This window comes from Wyeomyia smithii, chromosome 1 (genome assembly GCF_029784165.1).
Source record: "Wyeomyia smithii strain HCP4-BCI-WySm-NY-G18 chromosome 1, ASM2978416v1, whole genome shotgun sequence".
In the NCBI taxonomy this organism is placed as follows: domain Eukaryota; kingdom Metazoa; phylum Arthropoda; class Insecta; order Diptera; family Culicidae; genus Wyeomyia; species Wyeomyia smithii.
Window position 1 is genome coordinate 52,284,625 of NC_073694.1, and position 21,334 is coordinate 52,305,958.

At 43.3% G+C, this 21,334-nt stretch overlaps 4 protein-coding genes across 5 annotated transcripts; 3 read left to right on the forward strand and 1 right to left on the reverse strand.

Moving 5' to 3' along the window:
- Positions 1 to 1,760: 1,760 nt before the first annotated feature.
- On the forward strand, positions 1,761 to 7,184 carry LOC129733909 (protein shifted-like). Of its 2 annotated transcripts, none has more exons than XM_055695511.1 (7): positions 1,761 to 1,988; positions 4,565 to 5,009; positions 5,064 to 5,246; positions 6,240 to 6,440; positions 6,499 to 6,594; positions 6,658 to 6,861; positions 6,934 to 7,184. In XM_055695511.1, exons 2-7 carry the CDS (start codon positions 4,595 to 4,597, stop codon positions 6,972 to 6,974), a joined length of 1,140 nt encoding a protein of 379 aa, XP_055551486.1. In that variant the 5' UTR covers positions 1,761 to 1,988; positions 4,565 to 4,594; the 3' UTR covers positions 6,975 to 7,184. The 2 variants fall into 2 exon arrangements, with proteins under 2 accessions (XP_055551486.1, XP_055551487.1); XM_055695512.1 differs by having other exon boundaries at positions 1,774 to 1,988; positions 5,064 to 5,207.
- Positions 7,122 to 8,432, reverse strand: LOC129733910 (5-demethoxyubiquinone hydroxylase, mitochondrial). The gene is made up of 3 exons (XM_055695513.1): positions 8,295 to 8,432; positions 8,044 to 8,222; positions 7,122 to 7,624 (listed from the first exon to the last, which is right to left on the reverse strand). Exons 2-3 carry the CDS (start codon positions 8,213 to 8,215, stop codon positions 7,194 to 7,196), a joined length of 603 nt encoding a protein of 200 aa, XP_055551488.1. The 5' UTR covers positions 8,216 to 8,222; positions 8,295 to 8,432; the 3' UTR covers positions 7,122 to 7,193.
- Positions 8,433 to 13,012: 4,580 nt separating this feature from the next.
- LOC129730679 (non-structural maintenance of chromosomes element 3 homolog) lies at positions 13,013 to 14,073 on the forward strand. The gene is made up of 2 exons (XM_055690212.1): positions 13,013 to 13,426; positions 13,480 to 14,073. The coding sequence occupies exons 1-2, from the start codon at positions 13,148 to 13,150 to the stop codon at positions 13,978 to 13,980; spliced, it is 780 nt and encodes a 259-aa protein (XP_055546187.1). The 5' UTR covers positions 13,013 to 13,147; the 3' UTR covers positions 13,981 to 14,073.
- A 494-nt stretch (positions 14,074 to 14,567) lies between these two features.
- On the forward strand, positions 14,568 to 21,243 carry LOC129717555 (nuclear pore complex protein Nup205). Its single transcript, XM_055667543.1, has 5 exons — positions 14,568 to 14,706; positions 14,834 to 17,952; positions 18,053 to 20,552; positions 20,613 to 20,789; positions 20,855 to 21,243. Exons 1-5 carry the CDS (start codon positions 14,679 to 14,681, stop codon positions 21,064 to 21,066), a joined length of 6,036 nt encoding a protein of 2,011 aa, XP_055523518.1. The 5' UTR covers positions 14,568 to 14,678; the 3' UTR covers positions 21,067 to 21,243.
- Positions 21,244 to 21,334: the final 91 nt, after the last annotated feature.

Genomic DNA, 21,334 nt, shown 5'->3' on the forward strand with positions numbered 1-21,334 from the left:
AAAATGAACTACTCGAAAGTACCAACCTCTGTAAAAAAAACCTCTGTTTGAGTTGTTTTTGAAGGCAGTGTACCTGCGCAGCCCTGCATTTGTCTCGTTTCTACTCGAAAAATGCTGCATTGATTTTGTAAATAACTTTTTGACAGTTCCTTATGGGATTTTCTTTGGGGCTCGATAAGGTCGAGAAAAAGAAAATTCATTGTGTTCATTATTTATCGAGCAGTTTGACAGGGCGAGGTACGGAGTACTATGGGGCAACGTGTACCAGGAAAAAACGCCAGTGTTACGTATGTCTTATGTATGTGCTACGGTGGTTTTTGCCGAGAACGGCACCACTGAGTGCTCGGTAAAAAAATAGTGTGACAGCTGTCACATTTTTTCGTGAATCTCGGCGCACCTAACTGAAATTTCGGTACAAAATATCCGTAATCTCGGTAGTGATAGCTCGGTAATATTTAATGCCGAAGTTTCTGTTAGGTTGAACCAAGATTTACGAAAAGGTGCCACTCTTGGCAAAAATTACCGAGACCTGGCACAAAATTTTAAGTGTATAGTACTTGAAATAAAGAAAAGAAAAGTGAGGAAATGGTTGGACTGGAAACCCCTAAGCCGTATGACCAAAAGCGTTTACTCATCCCGTGCAAATCTTACGGAAGAAGCAAAGTAACTTCTTTTATTAATACGGCCTATCCAGCTTTTTACGCGCCATAATGGCGGACGCTATAATGAAAAATTCGTAATATTTTACCTACCTATTTGACAACTTTGCTTACGTCAGTTTGACTCTTCATGTATTTCGCACGAAAAACAATAAATCTGGCAACATTTATGTTACCAAAACTGTAGAAATCACAAATCTGACGTAAGCAGAGAGGTTCACAAATAACAAACGCGCACTATAGCACCCGCAATTATGGTGCGTGAAAAGCTGGATTGTAGGCTAAGAACACATCGAGTTTGCCCAGAAAAAAATTTTTATACGTACTTTGCAGACTAAATTGGACAACAAGTTTGGGGTTGTCAATCGTATGATGAGTCAAACCAAAAGCAATATCCAAGGCACAGACAAACAGACGATTTCATCAACCAGAAAAATAAAGATTATTGTGAAATTTTGCTTAATGGGCAATAAAGCCGCTAGTGTCACTATAAGCAAGCGTATACATTCATTATCAAAGACAAAAACCGTCAGGTATGCCGCTGGTGTTGATTTAAGCAAGCGTGCACACCCAACAGTTTTACGAGAATAGGTTAGTAGGCAATAAGCTCACATGGTGAGGATTTTTTCATGATTGCGAATCTGAAAATTCACCATTTGAGGGTAATTCATTAGTTGAGTTTGACAGCGTTTCCGGTAGAACAGGAACAGGAAACTGATTGAGAAAAGATTACGTTGTAAAGCCCGCATAATCAATAACCGCTGACTACATGGATTATTGTTAAACCATATGGAAAATAATCCGTTTATCGTTATTGGTTATGCGGGAGGTCACAACCGTCTTCATTCAAGTTTTCGGTTAAAATTCACCAGCTTGAATCAATCGTTTAGTTCCGTTAATTCATGCAGCACTGTTCTCTTCTTCTGTCCGCAGATTCTCTGTTTTGATGTTCTCTCGCTCCCAGTTTTTTTGTTCGCTCTGTAAGTAAGCCGGCACATGTTTGTTTAGCTTATTCCGATCCACTAACACACCGATCTGCATTTTGAGAACAGGTTCCTCGCTCGCTCGCCTCGATGGGAAAGCTGAGAAGATGAGAAACTCAGTGCAGCAACTAACATCGGCGGGATCAGTTCGGTTTCATAACAACGGCGTTTTACGACTTTTGGAACCCGTTTAAGTCAAGCTTCGGCGGCTGAGTGTGTTATTGCAATCGTTTTTTTTTTTTTTTTATTTTCGATTTTTTCCAATTGTGCACTTTACGTTGTTGTTGGCGGTGCTTGAAACACCTGTTTTTCGAGTGGGCGGATTCCACTAAAGACGCTTATAACAGTGCGTATATTATTCTTGTTGAAAATCAAGTTCGCTACCATTAGATATTCTCTGTGTCGACAAGCATCCGGTCTGGCAGACCAAAGCCAAACGCGCACCTCTCTAGGAGGACACAGCATCATAACGGCTTCCGCCTGTCAAATCGAATAAAATTTATTGGATGCGTTTTTGAATTTTACTGTGCGGGAGCAAAACTCTTCCGATCACGATTCGCATATGGGGCAGCAGCAAAAAAAAAGAAGAGAAAATGATCGCCTTCACGTCTGGTGGGAAAAGTCAGCAAACGACGATGACTGCCTTTGGTTGATGGAAAAAGTGTCGACCGAATCGTCGTGTGGACTGCCGGAGGCAGAGAGGAAGAGACAATGGGAGAGTGAGGAAACATGCGGCATAGGCGAAAAAACGGGAAGATGAAGTGCACAGGCAACGAAACATGGAAGATGCGCAAAAAACGAAACCGGCGATGAATGGAAAGCAGAGACGGCTTCGGGGGTCGTCTAAAGTAGTTGTTGGGCAAGAGTTTGGTTCTGTGGTCAACGGATTTTCAGACTAAGGTTTTGGAATTGAAAAAGCTGAGGGCGTTCACTTAGCACCCAACTATTCCAGCTTTCTACAAGCGGTAATATGGGATAGATTTGATGTTTCAGGGAGGATGGCAAAACTAAAAACTGAACTAAAACTGGATAAATTTGCAACATTTCTTTTACGTTCTGCCAATCACATACCCCTGAATAATCACAAACATAACACAGGCTTGTTCATAAGCTCCAACTGAAAAAAATAAAAGATTATAGCTTTTTAACCTTTTTCAGAGACTTAAGTGAGTGTTCTCAGAAGTCAACGTAAAAGCGATGAACCCGGCGAGCAGTCATTCTGTGGCCTTTTGACGCATTTTTACCCAACCTAGGGGCACCCGAATTCACAGAAATAGTTAGAAAGCTATGGTCTTTTTAAAATAGCTGTTTGAGCTTTGGGGCAACATTTTTTTCGCACTTCAACACTGCTACATGTGTCGATTTGAGCAGAAAAAAGATTTACGCTCAAATACGGTGACTATTTAAATATGTGCAAAATTTACTCGCTGATTTGTGATGCGAGCCGATATGTTTCTGTCAAGTCGAACTCCTCTAGAGTCAATGTCCATGTGTTCGCCATGGCAAGGAAGTAATCCCTCGATACGTCTCTGATCAGCTGAACCGCAAAATACAGACCAAAGAAGCACCAACAATTAAACATTTAAGCAGATTAACTTCAATTTTCGATCTTTACACGAACTCTCTCACGATGCCTGCCTGTCTGCACTGCGCACATCAGCGGCAATGAATCGAGCAACAATCGTGTGCGCGGGCACGCTCGCTGCCAACGAAGAGGGTGGAGTTAAGCGAAATGGCAGATGGAGTCTTGGTTGAGGAAAAGAGAGAGAGAGGCTGTGTGGAGCGACCAATACAACTAATTAAATAAAATTAAAAAGGAAGTGAATAATTAAGATTGATGATAGTTTTCCGATATCGAGGCGCAAATTGGTTCAAACGTGCAAGGCTTTAAGGGAGTAAAGTGTTGTCTGACAAATTGGATCATGATTCCTAACTGGCGATCGCAGCCCACGGGCTTCTACCCAGTATCAAGCGGTCTGTTAAGCGGCAGTCACACCAACAGCATCGCCTACTCACATTTCCATATTAAGAACGATCGTACCAGGCAACCATGTTCGCATCGTGGTAGAATGTTTTGCTTGTGCAGTTCTTAGCTTTGCATTCTATGCTTCTTTTTTTTGTTTGCCTGAAGGTGCCACCCTTTTGGCTCACACCACGGCTGGGACAGGCTGCTCATTAGTATTACTCGGCTCGTTTGTCGGTTCTTGTGGGTTAATTTAACGAACAGCCTGTATATGCAGTTCTCATTCATAAATAAGTATGCTGTTGCGGTACCGAGAAAAAAACTCGCTCAATTCCATTTACTCTCTCTCTCTCTCTCTTTGTCTCATTCTAGTCTGTTTCTTCTCTTGTGCGATCAATTCGTGATTGCGTTTTATGATCGAATTATTTGACATAGCCGTGTGTCAGATTTTTTTCATGGAGGGAACAGTGCAAAAGGTTTATGCTTTGACACTGATTTATGAACTCTAGAATGTTTAGAATGTGATATTTTGAAAGAAAAATGCCGTTCTGCTAGGGTGAGACAGTTCTCAAATTGCGAAATGTTTATAATGCTGCTGAATGATTATTACTACATTAAATTTTGATTTTATCATACCGGTTTGAACTGGAGGACTTCAATTCTTTCAATGTGCAGAGTTCGTTGCTAGTTTTTCCTGGAAACCATTCTCATTAATTCCCCCTCCCTGCATACGGCTGTCTCTTGGACAAGGCACTGGTCCTTCGATGAATGAAAAATCAATGATCAATATTGACACTTCCAGGGGGTCAGAAGCAATTTTTCATGTTATCTAAAGCGACCGATCAGATCTCTGAATGGTCCATTATCATCCCACCTTATTCGTGATTGCAACAATGTTGCCCGAAACGTTGATCGCTTCAAAGTGTTAAACCTTCTCGTGGTTCTTTGTGCGTTTGCAGGTTGCCTGTAGCAGAACTACCGCGGCAAAAATGGTGAAACGCAACCTGATCCTAACAGTGATCAGGCACTCGTTGGCCATAGTGCTGCTGATGATCGTCAGTGAAGTGCGGTCCCGGCAGGATTATTACTACAGCTACCAGGATCCGTACGACGACGATCTTTCGCTGTGGATCAACGAACAGCAGGTGAAGATCTTCAGTGGGGTAGCCACAAAAATTTACGCCATCGACAATGGGCGCGTCTCTCCGCATATCCGCGATCCGATGTTTAGTCAGTATCTGCCGGTTATTCCATCGGAAGTGAGCTGCGTTAACTTCACCTGGAAAGCCGGCACGAAAAAGTACCACTACAACTTCGATCGGCTAATGTCCGAGGACGAGTCGGTGCTAAAACCTCCGACAATCTCGATAAAAACCACTGGACGAGTACCGAAGAACGCTAAGGGTGAGTTTATCGAAATTTGAAAAAATGTAATCTTGTGATGCTCCTTATTTTTAGAGTTCAGTGTTGCACTGCCCTGTTCAGGCAACGTGTCGGGCATCGCGGTTTTCAGCATTGGACTCCTGATACAGAGTCGCAAGGGTAAACCGGTGCCCGGTACGCCACTCCGAATCAAGCTCCGTAAGGAATGTGCACATAGAGGTGTGTATGATAGACCTTCTTCTCTAGCACCTTCGCAAGGTAGTGTATGCCTTTTTATTTAATATTACTCACTCCCTATCGTCTCTCTTTCACTATCGCTTTTCTACACACACACACATTCTTTCTCTCTTACTATATTGCCTCTCGCGTGGTAATTTTCTTCTCTTTTGGTTTTGCGCGAGCGAAGATCCACACTCTCCTAGTGACAAACGTAATATCATTATCATTAGTCCAGTTTCACGTGCGCACGCGGATTACTTTTCCGCAGTTATCTGGCCCATTTAAAGCGAAATTGTTAGCGCAAGTTATTCGCGTTTGTTTATTTTATTATGTTGGCTCTTCCTCGCCCGATTCATGCCTGCGTTTTTTGGCGCTCGTTACGAGCCTGCGTCTTTTTTTAAATTAACCATCGCTACGTTGTTCATAATCAATTACGGACGGGGTCCGGCAGTGCGTTGTGAAGAAGGGTTGACACCGCTCTTCTGCGCTCCGGCGGGGGGTGATTGTTTATTTATTTACATTTACTTGCTTGGCTGTAGAACCGCTTGAACGAATGGCCGCTTAGTTGAGAGCTAATATTTTTTCCCTCATTTTCTTTCGAAAAAGTAGATCGCTTGATAGCCCTCGTACCACCAGAGCATTTCTAAACGTCTAAATTTTTGCTTGCCCAATTCGAAGATCGTACGGTAAACTGCTTTATTTCGGCCAACCGGTGAGGAAATGCTGTGCCACGCCCCTTGCATATAAAAAGCAAGCCTTGAACGCATGGTAACTACATTTGTAGCGAACGCTATAACTAAAACCACAAACCAAAACCAAAAAAGGGTGGAAAATTATTCTCAAGTCTCTATCGTCACGGGCGAATCCCTCGACCTTTTTTCTCCTGTTCCCAAATCCAAATTTTCACGGAACCTTTAAACGGGAACCATCGGTTCGGTGGTTTGCCGGCTATCCTGGTCCAAATCTTGAATCCATCACGATATTACTGACACGAATTGCAAACGCACGCACGCACGCAACTGAACGTTTAAGGACCTGATCCGGAGTGTGATCGCAAGTGCGCCAACAAGGGCGTCTGCAATGAGGACAAGATCTGCGTCTGTCCCGAGGGTTACATGGGTCAATACTGTCAGACGGCGCTCTGCTATCCGCAGTGCATGAACGGCGGGAACTGCACTGCACCGGGAAACTGCTCGTGTCCACCCGGTTACCAAGGACGACACTGCGAAGGAGGTAATCAGCTTACTTCGAAGTTACCAGATATGCCTAACCGGTCAAAATTTTTCTGTAGGAATTTGCTTTGAAAAATGCCTAAATGGAGGAAAATGCATCCAAAAAGACAAGTGCGAATGTACCAAGGGTTACTACGGGCTGCGGTGTGAGCTGTGTAAGTGTTCTGGAATAAATCCGATCGGTTTCGATTTTCATTTTTCTTCCCCCCAACCCGTAGCGAAATGTGTAATCCCTTGTCAGCATGAAGGCAAGTGTAAAGGAGTGAACAAGTGCCGCTGCAAACCAGGTCTTAGCGGGGATCATTGCCAGATTGGGCGTCGCGTGCGATCGACTTGTAAAAAACCGTGCAAACACGGGACGTGCAATCCGGACCGCACCTGCACCTGCCATTCCGGATGGTCCGGAAAACACTGTAATAAAAGTAAAATCCTCCGTTCGTTGCCTTGAGACAGTTGAGCACCGCTAATTAATGTCGATTATTTTTATTTTACAGAAGAAAAGCAGAGCCGCAGTTCCAAACAGTCGCAGAGATAATAACGATCATTTCCTACTAGAGAAATCGCAACGCCTGCAGCTTGTCAACGGACACCCGCTCTGTTTAAGTGTATGACATTTTATTGGTTTCTTTCCTCTATGCCTCTCTAGCGCAGAGCTCACGGAGAGATTAAGGCCACATGTGTATTTTGTTGTGATAAATAAACGAAAATTTATAGTTTCTCAGTATTGAAGCTAAACAAACGGAAAGCATTCTATTCACACCCGTTCGGCTATTTTTATCGCCGCTCTACAGCCGAACTTGATTACACTGGTGAGCGCTTGATAGAACGGTGCCTGCTCGGCTCCCTCGTCCATGCCGGTGTCGTGATGTTCCTGTTCCTCGTCTCGGCAGCGGGTAATTACCTCCAGCAGTTCCCGGTCCTTGAGACTCGCGTCATCCATCAAAGTGCGCAGCTGATCGTTGTAATGTTCAACGATGACCGACTCGACCGCTACCGTGCATGCCATTGCTGCCTTCTCACCGAGCAGGGCACTGCCGGCCCCCAAAGCAAAGCCGGCAACATTCCACAGCGGAAGCAGCGCGGTTGGTCGGGCACGATACTTGTTCATCAACCGATCGAACTCGGCTTTGTGGACCTTCTCCTGCTCCCACATGTGCTGGATAGTTTTGCCCATCTTGGTGTGGCCTGTAGTTGACGATATATAAACAGTTTTGACAGAGAAATGGCCTCGCTTTCGATTTTAAGGTTTTAGCGGATTTCGACTTGGATACCAAATAAACAAATTAGCTAAGTTAGCTTATTAAGCTTAAGGTTTGATTCAGTCGAAGTTCGCTGAATAATATCTTAATAAGCTGTAAATCAACAAGATTGTTTGTTGTTCGAATCACTAAAATACCCAAAACAATGCATCATACCACCACTAGTCCTACAAGTCAAGCCTGCGTTTGTACACTTAGGTACAAACCCTTCCAAATTTCTTTGCATGCCGTTCCCAAATGTCACACCTAAAGCCCAATACATTTTCTGTCAAATTAACGTCAACGCAATGCAAACGTATCCATTGTGCAAGGGTCTTTAGTAGCAATTGTTTTATCCCAACCTACCAAGAACAGCCATTTGTCCACGGTAGATTTGATTAGCACCTAATTCTCCGGCATGATCAACCCGAATGATGCGATCGATCATCTCCGGACAGCGTTTCGTTGCATCGCCACCGGTCGCAAGTGCGGCACTCGTGTGAACGCACCTTAACAACCCGCCATTGAATCGAATCATGGTCAACCTGTTTTGCAAAAATAAACGGGATTGATGCTGATGAAATAAATAGCAAGTTACTTCCCTAGCCTCAACTTACTTTTTTGAAAGTATTTCACGATTTTTGATCGTTTTAAAGTCCTACCACTGCTTTTTCGCTGCTTTATTTGCTTATTGTGCAATGTATTTTGGTTTGACTGAATTCAAAATAGCAACAAAATCACCTCACATCTCGCTTTTGTTTGGCTGTTGTCAGATCCAAAAAAGGCTTTTACGGAATTAGTCGCCGTTAGCCAAGGGACTGGCAAGGTAGCTTTCTGGCGTTCTGTTTATCAGAAAACAATTCTGGAGTACTTTGTGATAAGTTCGTATGTCTGAACGTAAACAAAACGAATGAAAAATGATTTGTGCTTGTGAAGTGCAAGGGAAATAACTCTCACTCGTTTTGTTTACGTTTACGTTTCTGCTATCACGAAACTGGAGTTCGTTATTTGTTTCTTAATAATAGATTATGTTCTGTCAACTATGAATGTCCTCTATAATAACTTCCATAAAACGGGCTCAACTTTCGGAGGATCGAGGCACGCTAGATACACTAAAACAAAAATAGGAGAGCTACAAGCAGGGGAAAAAATGTACCAAGCGATGACATTTTTTTGTTGACATCCGAGAGCGTTCCTCTATGACAGTGTTGGTATTGGCAAAATAAAGACAGCCGACAAATAAAATATATTGCAACTATAACGTTGCCGTTTAGTTCCCCATACACGAATTTGTTTTTTGCTGTTCACCTTTAAGGATTTTTCCGTACCGACGATAGCATGTATGGTTGCATATAACATTCGGTATGCGATACACAGTGCATCAGTCGTTCTACTTCCGAGTTGGCTTTTCTTTGCACGAAGGCTGTCGGTGAGTTGCCGATCAGTCCTTACGCGTCTTCTTCCCACAGTCTTTTTTAACAGCCGTCACCCGACATCCATCATAGGCAAATAAAAGAAGAGAGGGAAAATGTCTCCGGTGGATTCGGGCTGTTACCGACACGCGCTGTTTGTGTAGTGTGGACACGACCGTCTGTATAAAAAATAGCTTCTTCTCTTTTCTACATTCGTCATCCCGAGGACATCCTTCAAATAAAGCCGAATCGAAACACGGAGCACATTTTTCGTTTCCTTTTGTCATGCTCTGTTGCCAATACGTTCTCAATGTGACTACGTACTACCAGCGCGGATAGGTATCACGAACAAACAGCAACAAGTAAGAAAACCCTTAGCAGACTGTAGATAACAGGAGGGTTGTGTGCAAAGCCACAACCGCAAGATTAAAGTAGAATACATTTACAAGAAAGATAACCCGGCTGCTTGCGTGTTGACTAATCAGATCAATCGAATTTTGCGCTTAAACAAGGAATGCCTATTTTCAATAATATAGTAAGTTGCTTGTCATGGTTTGGGCTTGACAATTTTCAAATTTTGAGATGAAATGACTGAAGGAAAAGATAATTCAGTACGTTCTGAAACACGGAGATAAAGTAAAATTTATAACTTTTACAAATTTAAAAACGTGAATCAACTCATTAGAAAATATTAACTCTTCAATCAAGTTTTTATTTCATCCTGAAAAGGACAAGTTGTTGTTCATTTTAGTATCGAATAAGAAGCCGATCACATCTTTGCGTTATCACTGACAGTTCGAATAAAGTATTCCTTGTGATAAAATAAACAGTGAAAAGCTGATTTAACACTCAAAATTAGACGGCTCACGTGTTGTCAAAATGAGTCAACTTTTCATTGGATGCATTTACTAGTGCCCACTATCGCACAGAGACTGCATTTCACTGAAGTGCCTCACTGCATCAGCCGTTATCGATGCTGAGATCCGCTGCAACTAGTTCGCTATCCATAGCCATGTCACATTTGTGGCCGCTATACGCTGCCATTGGTATCCACTGTCCCTGCATCAGCTGGCCCAGCAGCGCTATCCATTGCTACGCCACAGCTGTGGCCGCTTTTAGCCATCGCTGGTATCCACTGCACTGCTAGTGCTGCTGCTAAGGGAGGACGACTGCTGTTGTCGCTGTCTAGAACTATTATGAGCGGCTTCGACTGAAACAGGCTCTTATATAGGCCAAACAGCATGTTTTAAATTGCAAGGTATATGATTCTGTCGACCGTGCTTGGGAAGCAATCATAGAACGACCAATCAGAGGTCGAATTTTTCGTTTTGACAAGGCTTGACTATTTTCAATAGTACAATAGTGTGAATAATAAAATTACAATTATCTTCTTTTGGGAAGAATCTTAGAAGATTTTCCAATCTATTGCTGCGAGAACGAAGAAAATCCATCGAATACTAACCGATTTATTAGCATTTGAATTTGGACATATTTTTCACTTTTTTCGGTTTTAGATTTTAATTTCACATCCCTATGTAGCCGAACTTCCTGAGAGAAGTATTCTACTTCAAAAAAGACTGTACTATTGGCATGCCTGGCTATAACGATTAATGCTTGTGTTTTCGGAAAAGCTCGGCGTCGATTTGAAGTTTGCTAGAGAGAATCGGCGTTACGGAACTCAAGCAAGAAGAAGTTAAAATGTTAAAAGGGTTAGCAAGGATTGCTGGTACATTACATTTAAGCCTATTCTTACTGCAGTTATTTCTAGATTGAATCGTCGGTTAAATAACTTGGAAATTGCGGTGGCTATCGATTACTTCTAATGGCTGGCTACAAGTAGAAGGAAAAAAACTTTTCGTGTAAATCTACGCGTCAAATTGAATATTAACTTAATCGACCTGGAGTCAGAGATGCGATTTCACAAAAAACACTTCAAGCTTCTGAAGAAAGAAGCAGAGTGGAATTCTACCTTCATCAATGATAACATTGACGAATCTATCTGCCGAATCTCCATAAGATGACTCAAGTTTCGTTGACTATTCCGGTAGGATCTTCACCTGTTGGACGAAGCTTCTCGGGAATGTGGCGTATCAAGATATGGCTTTGCACTGCAATGGAACACGATAGATGCTCTACACTTGCTTTACTTCATAAGGATGTTGACGTTGAACCAGTGGTACCGAAGTTCAATGCATTCTTTCGAAGGTTTAGTGCTGAATGAAATTATATTAGCAGAAATAGACTAAAAAGAAAACAAGCAGTGCTACAACCATCTCTACATGCATTTTTTTACCCACAGAAGTACAAAAAACAAAAAAACTTACAATACCGTTTTTGCATAATTTTCTTAGTTACGCCAGTGCTTGGAATACCAATTTATATGCATGAGGATGAAGAAATTGATAAAAAGTGTCTAATACTCGTCGAGATTGGGCTGTTCTGTGCGCACCTACATGAGACAAGGATATAAAATGGTCCTTTCCGGGTGCCAGTGATGTTGTTAACGTGTCAAAGCTATATGGTAGCTGACAGACTTATAGCGAATTACTTTATTCCACTGCGTCAGGGCAAATCTACCGAGGAATAAAGAAACGGCACTGCGATTTACGACGTAAGTAAAAAAGAGACGCCAGATAATTGTTTACGAATTAAGCACATGCGGTGGTGGATTAAAGCTGACAAATTTTACGGTGCGCTTCGGGCAGCACACCAGGTCAATACTGTGTCAAAATCAATAATGAATAAAGATGGTTGCTTCCAGGTCAAAACGAGGTGAGCTGGTGGAATAAAAAAAATCGCTATTACTGGGGGCTTAGCTTGACGTTTGCACATATCAATGGTTGCTACTCCGTAATTGATCCGACTCAGTAAAAGTACACACTAAATCAACTGAATGGGGACTGAAAGTGACCGACCATTTTTATTGTACGTTTCAGTAACTCAAGACTATAATGATTAAATACGGCACCGGTCACGTCCTTGCAATCAGGTGGAAAAAGGAAAAAAGGAAAAGGATGTTAGCGTGATCCTTGCTGATTGGAGTCCGTGTTATTCTCTACTCCACAAAAATCACAGGAAGGACATGTTTTCGTCGATGTGATGGGTACACGTTGAATCAGGATTGACCATGATAAGTGATGTGATCATATGAGCGATGAAAGTATACATCGCGAATTTCTCTATGCAAAAGCAACGCATGTCCACCTATCTAACCATCAGAAGCATACAAATGTTCATGAAGCTAATTCATTGCAGTATGTACGCGATTCTACGAGTACGAGACTGATTCGTCCCAGGGCCATAGAATTGTTCTTACCTCGTCGCGAGAAAGCAAATAGATTCGAACTAAGCGTTAATTAAACAGTTTTTTCGAGAAATAGAATTGCTCACACGAAAAAAGTACCATCCCGCATAATCAATAACCATAAACGGATGATAATTCATATGGTTTAACGATACCTCATACAGTCGGGACTATACTCCGAACTAGTTGTTAGGCACGTTTTATGGTTATTGATCATGCGGGATGTATTTTGCGATGAGAACAGAAAATGGACAATATTTTTCGTTGTAACTATAAAAAACGCAATATATTTATTGTCTCCTATCATTACCATTTTCAAGCAACAATTTTACCTTCAAAAACATTGCCAAAGAAATCTAAATGTATGAGAAAAATGCCTGAAAATTTGCTGTTAAGAATCTTACCTCGAGGTACATAACAGCTTCCCTTTTGTTGAAAAAAAATGGCAAAAACAATATTTTTTATTGTTCTAGACAATCATATTTGATGTGAAATTGATGTATTTCCCGTTTTAGTTTAATTCGATTTTGCTTCATAAGAACTATAGGTGCCCGTCAAGCCCCTTATCCCCTTTAGCGAAGACGTTTTCAATGCCATGGTCAGAGATGTGAGCCGTTAAAAGAAAAGTACCAGTAGAAGAATATTGTTTGGTACACAATCTTCTCGGTTTTTCAAAACATTCAGTGAAAAAGCGCGCGTTTGTGAAAAAACTTGTTTTATTTTGGATTTATCTCCTAGCAGATAGGTTTACATCATGCCACGTCGTAGTGAGGCTAGCCAACCGATACCTTCCAGCTCAAGGAGCCATCCCTCTCGATCACAAAGGGCAGAACCTTCCAGCAGTGAAACTCCAGCAGTAGCCGCCGTAGATCCAGAACTAGACCAACATGTTATCAATATGGTGCGTACTATACTCAATCTTTCTGTTAACAAACATCCTATCAAAAAAATTGACTTGGTGAGAAATGCCCTCGCCGGAAATGGACGCCTCTTCGCGAAAGTAATTCCACAGGCCATGAACGAACTCAGCGATGTAAGTACAAATTTCTACAGAAATAAGAACTATTCTCATTAGTCACGTTTCAGGTGTACGGCTACAAGCTTATCGAAATGGAACATAATAAAACCTACCTTCTGATGTCCAAACTACCGTGCGCCTCGATTCTAGAACTCAACGAAGACTACCGACGAAAGTATACACTACTCTATCTGGTGCTGGGGTACATCTTTATGAAAAATGGCAGCGTGCCGGAACAGGGTTTGTGGGATTTCCTCGCGAAGTTACAAATTCGGGACGATCAGGAACATTCCTTTTTCGGAAATGTACGCAAACTGATAACGGAAACTTTCGCCAAGCAGGCCTATCTGGTTCGTGTCAAACAGGTTGTGGAGGGTATGAATGATGATCGGTTTTTCTACAGCTGGGGTGTGCGGGCCGAGCATGAGCTAAGCAAGAAGGACATTCTCGAGTCGATCTGTAAACTTCTCGGTAAGCCGTCGATCTGTTACGTTACGCAGTACACAGCCGTCTATGGTGATACTATGAACAGAGATGAGGAACCAATGGAAGTGGCGAACGGAGAATGATTTGTTTTTTTTTTTCACTGTTGTATTAGTTTGTAAGATAGATTATAATATTAAATACTGGATGGATTTTGTTAATAAAAGACATTTCCATTAGATTGTTCCTTTAAAATACCAACCAATTTTAACACCCCTCAATTTACCCCATATAGAAATGGAAACAGCATTATTTAATTCGTTCGAATAAAGTTTTCGTATGAATGTCGGGTATGGCACGTAACCTAAACAAAGGTAATTGGTATTCACATTGGAGGTACATTTTTAAACCATGTAGGTACAATTCATTGGGCGCTAACAGTCATACAGTCAGTCAAAAAATATAGAATGCGATCTAAAGTTTTTTTTTCGAATTGTTCAGAACCCTCAGGACGCTCAGTTTTTGACATTTATGTCAAATTCCTTATTTATAGCAGAAATTTAAAGATAAAAAGCCATTGTTCTTACTTATTCAACTGTCAGAAATCATTTACCATTAAAAACTTTCGAAATTTATCTGAATAATAGAAGCTTCATACCTATATAGAGAAAATTCAAAAAAAGCTTTAAACTATTCTTAAAAAAAGTCTGGCAACTCTGTTCAACAGTCGGAATCGGTGCGGTTAATTTCATCGCTGTACTGCGTTTCACTCCGCGTAAAATCTGCGAAAATAAGTATTTAAACTTGAAAAAAGTGTAAGAATTTTATTTTAAACGGAAGCTTGATGCCCGATTCAGCAGCCATGGCAGAAGGTTAGTAGAAAAATACATTCTATGTCACCATTTGAGCTGCCGGAAAAATGCTTGAGATTCGTCTAAATGAAAGTAGGGTTATGTTTATAGTTACGCTTTTTTCCTGTTTCCAATTTTCGGTACAAAGCAACGGCAGCGACACCGGATGATATGTGGACACCGTTTAAACATTTGTTCAATAGCATTGAGGCATTTCTGTTGCCTAACGATGCCACCGGTGGACAACAGCAGGAACAGAATGTGACTAATTTGGATTCCCTGCTGCGGAATCACAAGCAAAATTTTACTACCCTGCTTCGTAACCCGCCAAAAAATAGTAAAAGTCGTGATGCGATTCGGCAAGGTATAACCGAGGGCATTACACTGCCGGAGTTCGGTCATACGATCCTGTCGAAGGACCTGGTTGACGAAAGTGTAATAATTTCCGATATGTATGGACTGAACGAGTATATTGCTTTGGAATTGCTGTGCACGGCCCAGCAACAGATGCCGAATCATCCTGGACTACCGCGAGGCCTGGTGGCAGTTTTGTTGTATTATGATGGGCGCAAGTCACTGGTCGCTAGTTTGAAAGAACTCTTCCAAGCGCGGGCCGGTGTGAGCTGGTGTACGGATGCAGCACAAGAGATTACCCAGCTGATTACATCCTACACGGATGGATTGGTGGCAGATGGAATATTAGATAAGATTTTGGATTTACTGGAAGAGTTGGATGTTACGAAAGAGTTGGATGTGCTGACGACAAACAGAGCATTGGGACCTCCGAAGCATCACCGACAGGTGTTGGATTTGTTTGAGGAAATTCGATTGCTTTTGGCTACATGTTTATTCAATTGGGCTGCGCAATGTGGCCTACCACGGGAAACAACTTTGAAATTGATTCGTCATCTTGCTAAGTATAAATCAACCGTTTCATCGGGTGGAATCGATAATGTAACTTTGGCTTTGCAAATGGCGTTGATGTACGGACTGGATATGAGTGTGATTCAGCGTAGGGAAGACGGAGAGGATGTAGTGAAACGTTTACCCATGGTTAAAGACACGGAATTTATCGAAACGGTCATGGAAGCGTTGTCGAGCAGTTGGGAATGCGAGGGACTGCGATCGATTTCGCTGTTCACTTTCGGGCTAGCAATTGCTACATTAAGACTGGCACCGCAAAATTTGTACACGAATACAGCCAGAATCATAGACCAGGATGAGTTGCTGGTCGATGCTGCCATTCAGGGCCGAGTGTTCGATTTTATTCATTACACCTTCCTAGAGAATGAGGTGATTTTCCGGACGGAGTTTTACTATCGGCGAATGCATGTTCTTTTTACCGATTTCATTGAGTTGATGCACTCGAAAGTAACTGAGCTGCGAGCGAGGGCAGATGAAACGGCCAGAACTGTGCAAGCTTTCCAACAGCAGGGACTCGATCCGCCAGCAAACTTGTGTCGGAACTTTGAAGCACTACTGTTGTCGGTTGGTAAGCTCTATCAAAATGATCAGATGCGGCTAAACTTATCGCTGGAGTACTGGGGTCCCATGGAGATTGCAACCAATTATCAACGTGCTTCGTCCCGTTCGGTTTGTCTGTTCAAGTTTATTCGTTTGGCAGGGGAACTTCTCCCACCGATCCTCTTCATTCCATACTTAAAAATGTTAGCTGGATTATCGAGTTCCTCACAATCCGCCCGAAATGCATTTAACTTGCTGAAACAAGGCGGCGGTGCTTCGGGAGCTTCGGCTACGATTTCGTGGGATCATTTTTTCAACTCACTATTTCGCTACTACCAAAATCTTCGCCAAGAACAAAATCCGGGTAGCGAAACCGTGTATAGAAACCGAGCTCTGAGTCGAAACATTAATCCGCAGGAAATTGCCGGTTTACAAGCGGTTCTACAGGTGATTCGAGCGGTAGCCAATCACGACGAAGTGGCCAGAGTTGCACTTTGCGAACACCCCAATTGGTCGCCGTTGCACGTTCTTCTCGGATTGATCAGCTGCTCTGTTCCGATAGCATTGAAAGCTGAGCTTGTTCAAACTTTGGCCGCTCTCGGTAAGAGCAAGGAAACCGCCTTGCAGTTATGGACTAATTTAGAAGCTTCGCAGATCATCACTACCATTCCCACGACTAGTACCTTTGCCAACCGTGGAATCGAATCCGAACTGGAGGAAATTGAAAGCCGCAACGAAACCTACCCTTTAACACTCGGAATGTTAGATTTACTCTACACACTATGCGAAACTGCCATCCCAAAGGGACTCGGCGCAGGGCCACGAAAACCCGGTCTAGATCCATACGTTACCTTCATTATAGATGCCGTCTTCTTACGCTTCTACAATCGAAACTACAAAAACCCAGCAGAAAAATGGCAAATCGCCGCCAAATGTCTTCGTCTGCTGCATACTTTCGTAAAAAACTACCAGCCAACCCAACTAGACTTTCCCTCGCCGAATCAACCACGCGAAGAAAATGCTGCCCCTGGGTTCCACGTACTGCTACAGGTTAATACAAAGTCAGACTTTTTGCGTCTTCTACTGCACATCGCGGATGAATCGATTGGTCTGTTCGATAGCTATACACCTTTTCCGGGGCGTAAAGCACTGGAGGCTACCTCGCTGTACGCTCTGCAGATTATTGAACGCGCCCTCGAGACGCAGGAAGATTTCTTCAATGCCCATTTCGCTTCTAACTGTTCTATTCTCCTGGCCGGCATTAACAAGCTGTTGCTGGGGATGAATCCTCGTAGCGGTCGGGCTGATCACATGTTGAATATTACCCGATTTGTAACCTACAGTAGCTGGCTGCCGGAAAACGCACTGGTTGCCATTCGCATCCTTACGGCCATTATGCGCCAGCCTAATGTCAGTCAGCAGATTGTTGGCCTGCTGACGCAAACTGATCGAATTCGGAACGAAATCCGACAGGGCTTTGTCGAGTGTTTGGAAAGTGAAACGATCACCTATGCTGCAGCCGGTGGGAATGGTGGAGAAAGCTCGGGTGACGATCAAGAGCAGGATGAATTTTCCCCGGTTGGAGCTGGTGGTGCCTGTGTTGAGTTGCAGATAAAGGAAGCGATCGTGGGACTATTGCAGGAGTGTCTTCCGCAGCAAAGTATACCCAATCTGGCTCACTATCTGCTTGGATTCGAGCTGAATAAGGAACTACGCTTGACTAATCTGCAACAGCCGGGAGTGATGAACTTTCCCAGCAACTGCGCCAAATCGTTGATTTCACTGCTGGATAACGCGCTGGAGGTGAGCTTAGTTTTATGTCCATAAATTAAAAAACTTCAACAAATTTTATTTACTATCAAACTCAGCTTATTCTTGGCTTAATTTTGATCTTCTATTCCAGAATTCAAAAGCTGGAAAGCAGACCAGCTCAGCGCAGGAGCGCTTGATCGAGAACGGCTACTCGCTGCTGTACTCACTGTGCTACAACAGTCGCACTTCGGAGGTGATCCTACGGTTCCTGCGTTCGTGCAATGATTTCTTGTGCCGTCACATAAGCGGTCTTCCCTTCGCCAACTTCCGCAGTGCTCACGTGCTTAACCAGATGACCGGACTGCTGAAATGTACCGCCATCGAGCTGAAGTTGACCTCCGATAAGAGCCAGGTATCCCAGTTCGGAAACATCTGCAAGATTCTGCTTGGGGTGGTTCAACAGCCGGCGGTTGTTGAATCGGCAACGCTAGAAATGTCGCATCATTATAGCACCGTCAATGTGAGCATGCTATCTAATACCGCTGGGGGGCTGGAGGCCTCTACGGTGTTGCGCAAGGGAACAGATTCAGCGAAATTGTTGCTGTGTCAACTGTTGGATTGCCTAAATTTCGAGATAAAATCTCTTGAGAAGCCTAAATGGGATTACTTTGACAATTCGCTGCTGCAAGGTTTGTTACAAAATTGCGAGCTCCCGGTCATCGGAGGAGGGCTGAAGCTGATCGATATCAAGAAACTGCACGATGTTTTGAAGGATGAGTTGAACTCAGTTCAGACAACGATTGCTGCCGGACAGAGAGCGCACATTCTGGCGGAGATCGAAACTATTCTTGTGTACGCGCTGCAGGTTAATAGCCAGCGGAATATGTGCTCTTCGACGGTACGTTTTCTGGAAGCCTGGGGACAAGTTACGGAGGTATTGTTCAGTGTGACACCGGCCATGTTCGTGTCGTTGGATGTTAAGCAGGGTCTGCTGGTGGAAATCATCCAAGCCATGCTGACGAAAGTGGTTCCCAATCAGATTATGCCGGAGCTGGCCAATATCGCTTCTTCGACAGTGCTACTGCTGATGGTGAATTTGAGGCATTGCTATTCGTTGAAAAATAGTGGCGCTGGAGCGGAGCATCAACCGGATGTTAATCAGAGCACCTTGGTGGGCAGCTCTTTTGGGGGATTTAGTGGACCATCCGGAAGGATGTTTTCACCAAAAACGAACACGCTAAGCCTCAGGTATATACTGCAAAATATCTTGGACTGGATCTTAATTAGCGGCGTAGGATCGCAAAAGCTGAGAATCAATTTATATGCTGCCCTGCTAAATTACATGCACATTGTGAAAGGCAACCGGGATCGAAATGAACAGGACCAGGAGAACGTGCGAGATGAGTTCTATGTGTCTCGATTGGACAAGAGTTTGCACGCTGGAAAATCGCAAAACGCGGCAGTTGATGATTCCAACGCACAGATCGAAATGGTGGTGGAGATTTTCCAGCAATTTGGGGAAAAGTTGATTGACATTCTGTGCCACGATTGCACCGGTGGACATGATATCTGTAAAATGCTGGCACTGTCCTGCATTGATATGCTGCTGGATATGGATTCAATGACCAATGTAATACAGTTCATTTCTAAACGTGGCTATTTATCACATCTGATTGATAGTCTACTGAAAAACGACGGAAAGCTATGTCGAATTTTGGACAATCAACCGGAGAACATGAAGGCATTGTATGTGTACGAGTCGAAAATGGCTATGCTGAGTCGAATCGGAGGATCACATATCGGAGCGGAACTTTTGCTGGAAGAAAAAGCGCTAAGTGTACTCGCAGGCATGAAGGTTTTCGATCTGCATCCAGATTTCCAGGTGCTCAACTATTCCTCGCACTATCCAGTTTCGTCAAGCTTCATTCCACCAATTGAAGCTCGCTACCAGCAAATTCTTTTCCCGGCTCTTAATCTGTGCGATTCAATTCTTTCTACACTGGGCCAGGAAAACCATTCGGCCATAACGCAGATCGTCCACTTCCTGCTGTCTCACGGAGATACAATCGAGATAGTGCTTCGCGCGGGAACACCTTTCCTCAATATAGGACTCCTGCAGGAGCTGTCTGGGATAACAAGTTTGATTGCTCGAGCAGCCAATCAGGAAATTTCCAATCTTATCACTCCGAACGCTAACCAAGACCTTGGAGCTCATCTCTACCGACTGCAGAAGCTGATGTTAACACTCTTCCCACGCTTCACTCTTACCGAGCAAACTTTGAAGGAGCTCAACCAGAACATCCTGACACACTGCAGCGAACGGGAACGATCGGCTCATGTGAAACACTTCCTCCAGATCGCAGCCAACCTTGCCCTGTACGCTAGGAACAGTATTTCCAACCATTCCGTTGATCATCGAACTATCAACGTACTATTTTCTCCGCAAATAAATGAATCCAGTGTGCACCAGATACACACCGGAAGACAGGATAATCGGGGTATGTCGAACCTCGACAGTTCACACTGCAGTTTGAGTGTGATCGTACAGCAGCTCCGTTGCTCGGTCGAGTACTACAACAAGGGCAAGCTTGCCTACGAGAGTATTCTACGCCAGAGGAACTCCCTGCCGGGACTTAGTTTGGATTCAAATAGTAGGTGTTACTGTAGATTCAAAGAGAAAATGTAATAACGTATTTCATGCATCATTTCAGTTCAAATCCAACATGACATGCTCACGGAGCGAATAACCGCCCGTCAGGAGGAGCTGAAGCGATGTGTTTTCATTACCGAACACTGTCTCTATCTTCTGTGGGCCCATTTGGACTTCTTTATGCTGAGGGCGATCCCGGTTAACACGCTTCACTTCAACGCACCATACGCAGTTGACAGTAAGCCGTTTGCTTTTGGAGTGTACAACAGTGCATATAACTATTTGCATTTTTTTCTGCTTTAGATTATCTATCATCGCAAACGGAAGTCGGCTGGAAGATTACCGCCGACGATGTGGCCATCCTAAAGAAAACACTGATCGGTGTTTTTAACGAAACGTTCTGCAAGCAGCTGCTCGCCACCGCGCAGGATCACACCCGGGCTTCGGATAAGGGCTTTGTTGAGGCATTACTGAGAAGGATTAAGCGGCTTATTCAGTTTGTGCCGGTTAAATGAGAGGCTAGAGTAGAGCCATCTAGTTCCAGCTATGATTGTGGAGAGCAGTTTCTGTTGTATTGCTTATCATATTCACTAATACTGCCAGTTTTTCTGTCTGAATAGTTGATCTAAAATGATTATGTATACTGTTTCTCAAGACGATTAAGACCTAGGAATTAGGACGATACGTAAGTATTTGTTCTTTACTTCTTTCTACGTGAATTAATATCACTTCCTGTGAGTAGTAATTGTGTTGATGGGTGCTACCATCCATCTGCTCTGTAGT

Coding starts and splice junctions, on each gene's coding strand:
- LOC129733909 (XM_055695511.1), top strand. CDS start 4,595: ATGGTGAAACGCAACCTGATCCTAACAGTGATCAGGCACTCGTTGGCC. Junction 5,010..5,063: donor AGTACCGAAGAACGCTAAGG/GTGAGTTTATCG, acceptor CCTTATTTTTAG/AGTTCAGTGTTGCACTGCCC. Junction 6,862..6,933: donor CGGAAAACACTGTAATAAAA/GTAAAATCCTCC, acceptor TTTATTTTACAG/AAGAAAAGCAGAGCCGCAGT.
- LOC129733910 (XM_055695513.1), bottom strand. CDS start 8,215: ATGATTCGATTCAATGGCGGGTTGTTAAGGTGCGTTCACACGAGTGCC. Junction 7,625..8,043: donor TGGACAAATGGCTGTTCTTG/GTAGGTTGGGAT, acceptor CGTCAACTACAG/GCCACACCAAGATGGGCAAA.
- LOC129730679 (XM_055690212.1), top strand. CDS start 13,148: ATGCCACGTCGTAGTGAGGCTAGCCAACCGATACCTTCCAGCTCAAGG. Junction 13,427..13,479: donor CCATGAACGAACTCAGCGAT/GTAAGTACAAAT, acceptor GTCACGTTTCAG/GTGTACGGCTACAAGCTTAT.
- LOC129717555 (XM_055667543.1), top strand. CDS start 14,679: ATGCCCGATTCAGCAGCCATGGCAGAAG. Junction 17,953..18,052: donor TGCTGGATAACGCGCTGGAG/GTGAGCTTAGTT, acceptor CTTCTATTCCAG/AATTCAAAAGCTGGAAAGCA. Junction 20,553..20,612: donor ACTTAGTTTGGATTCAAATA/GTAGGTGTTACT, acceptor GCATCATTTCAG/TTCAAATCCAACATGACATG.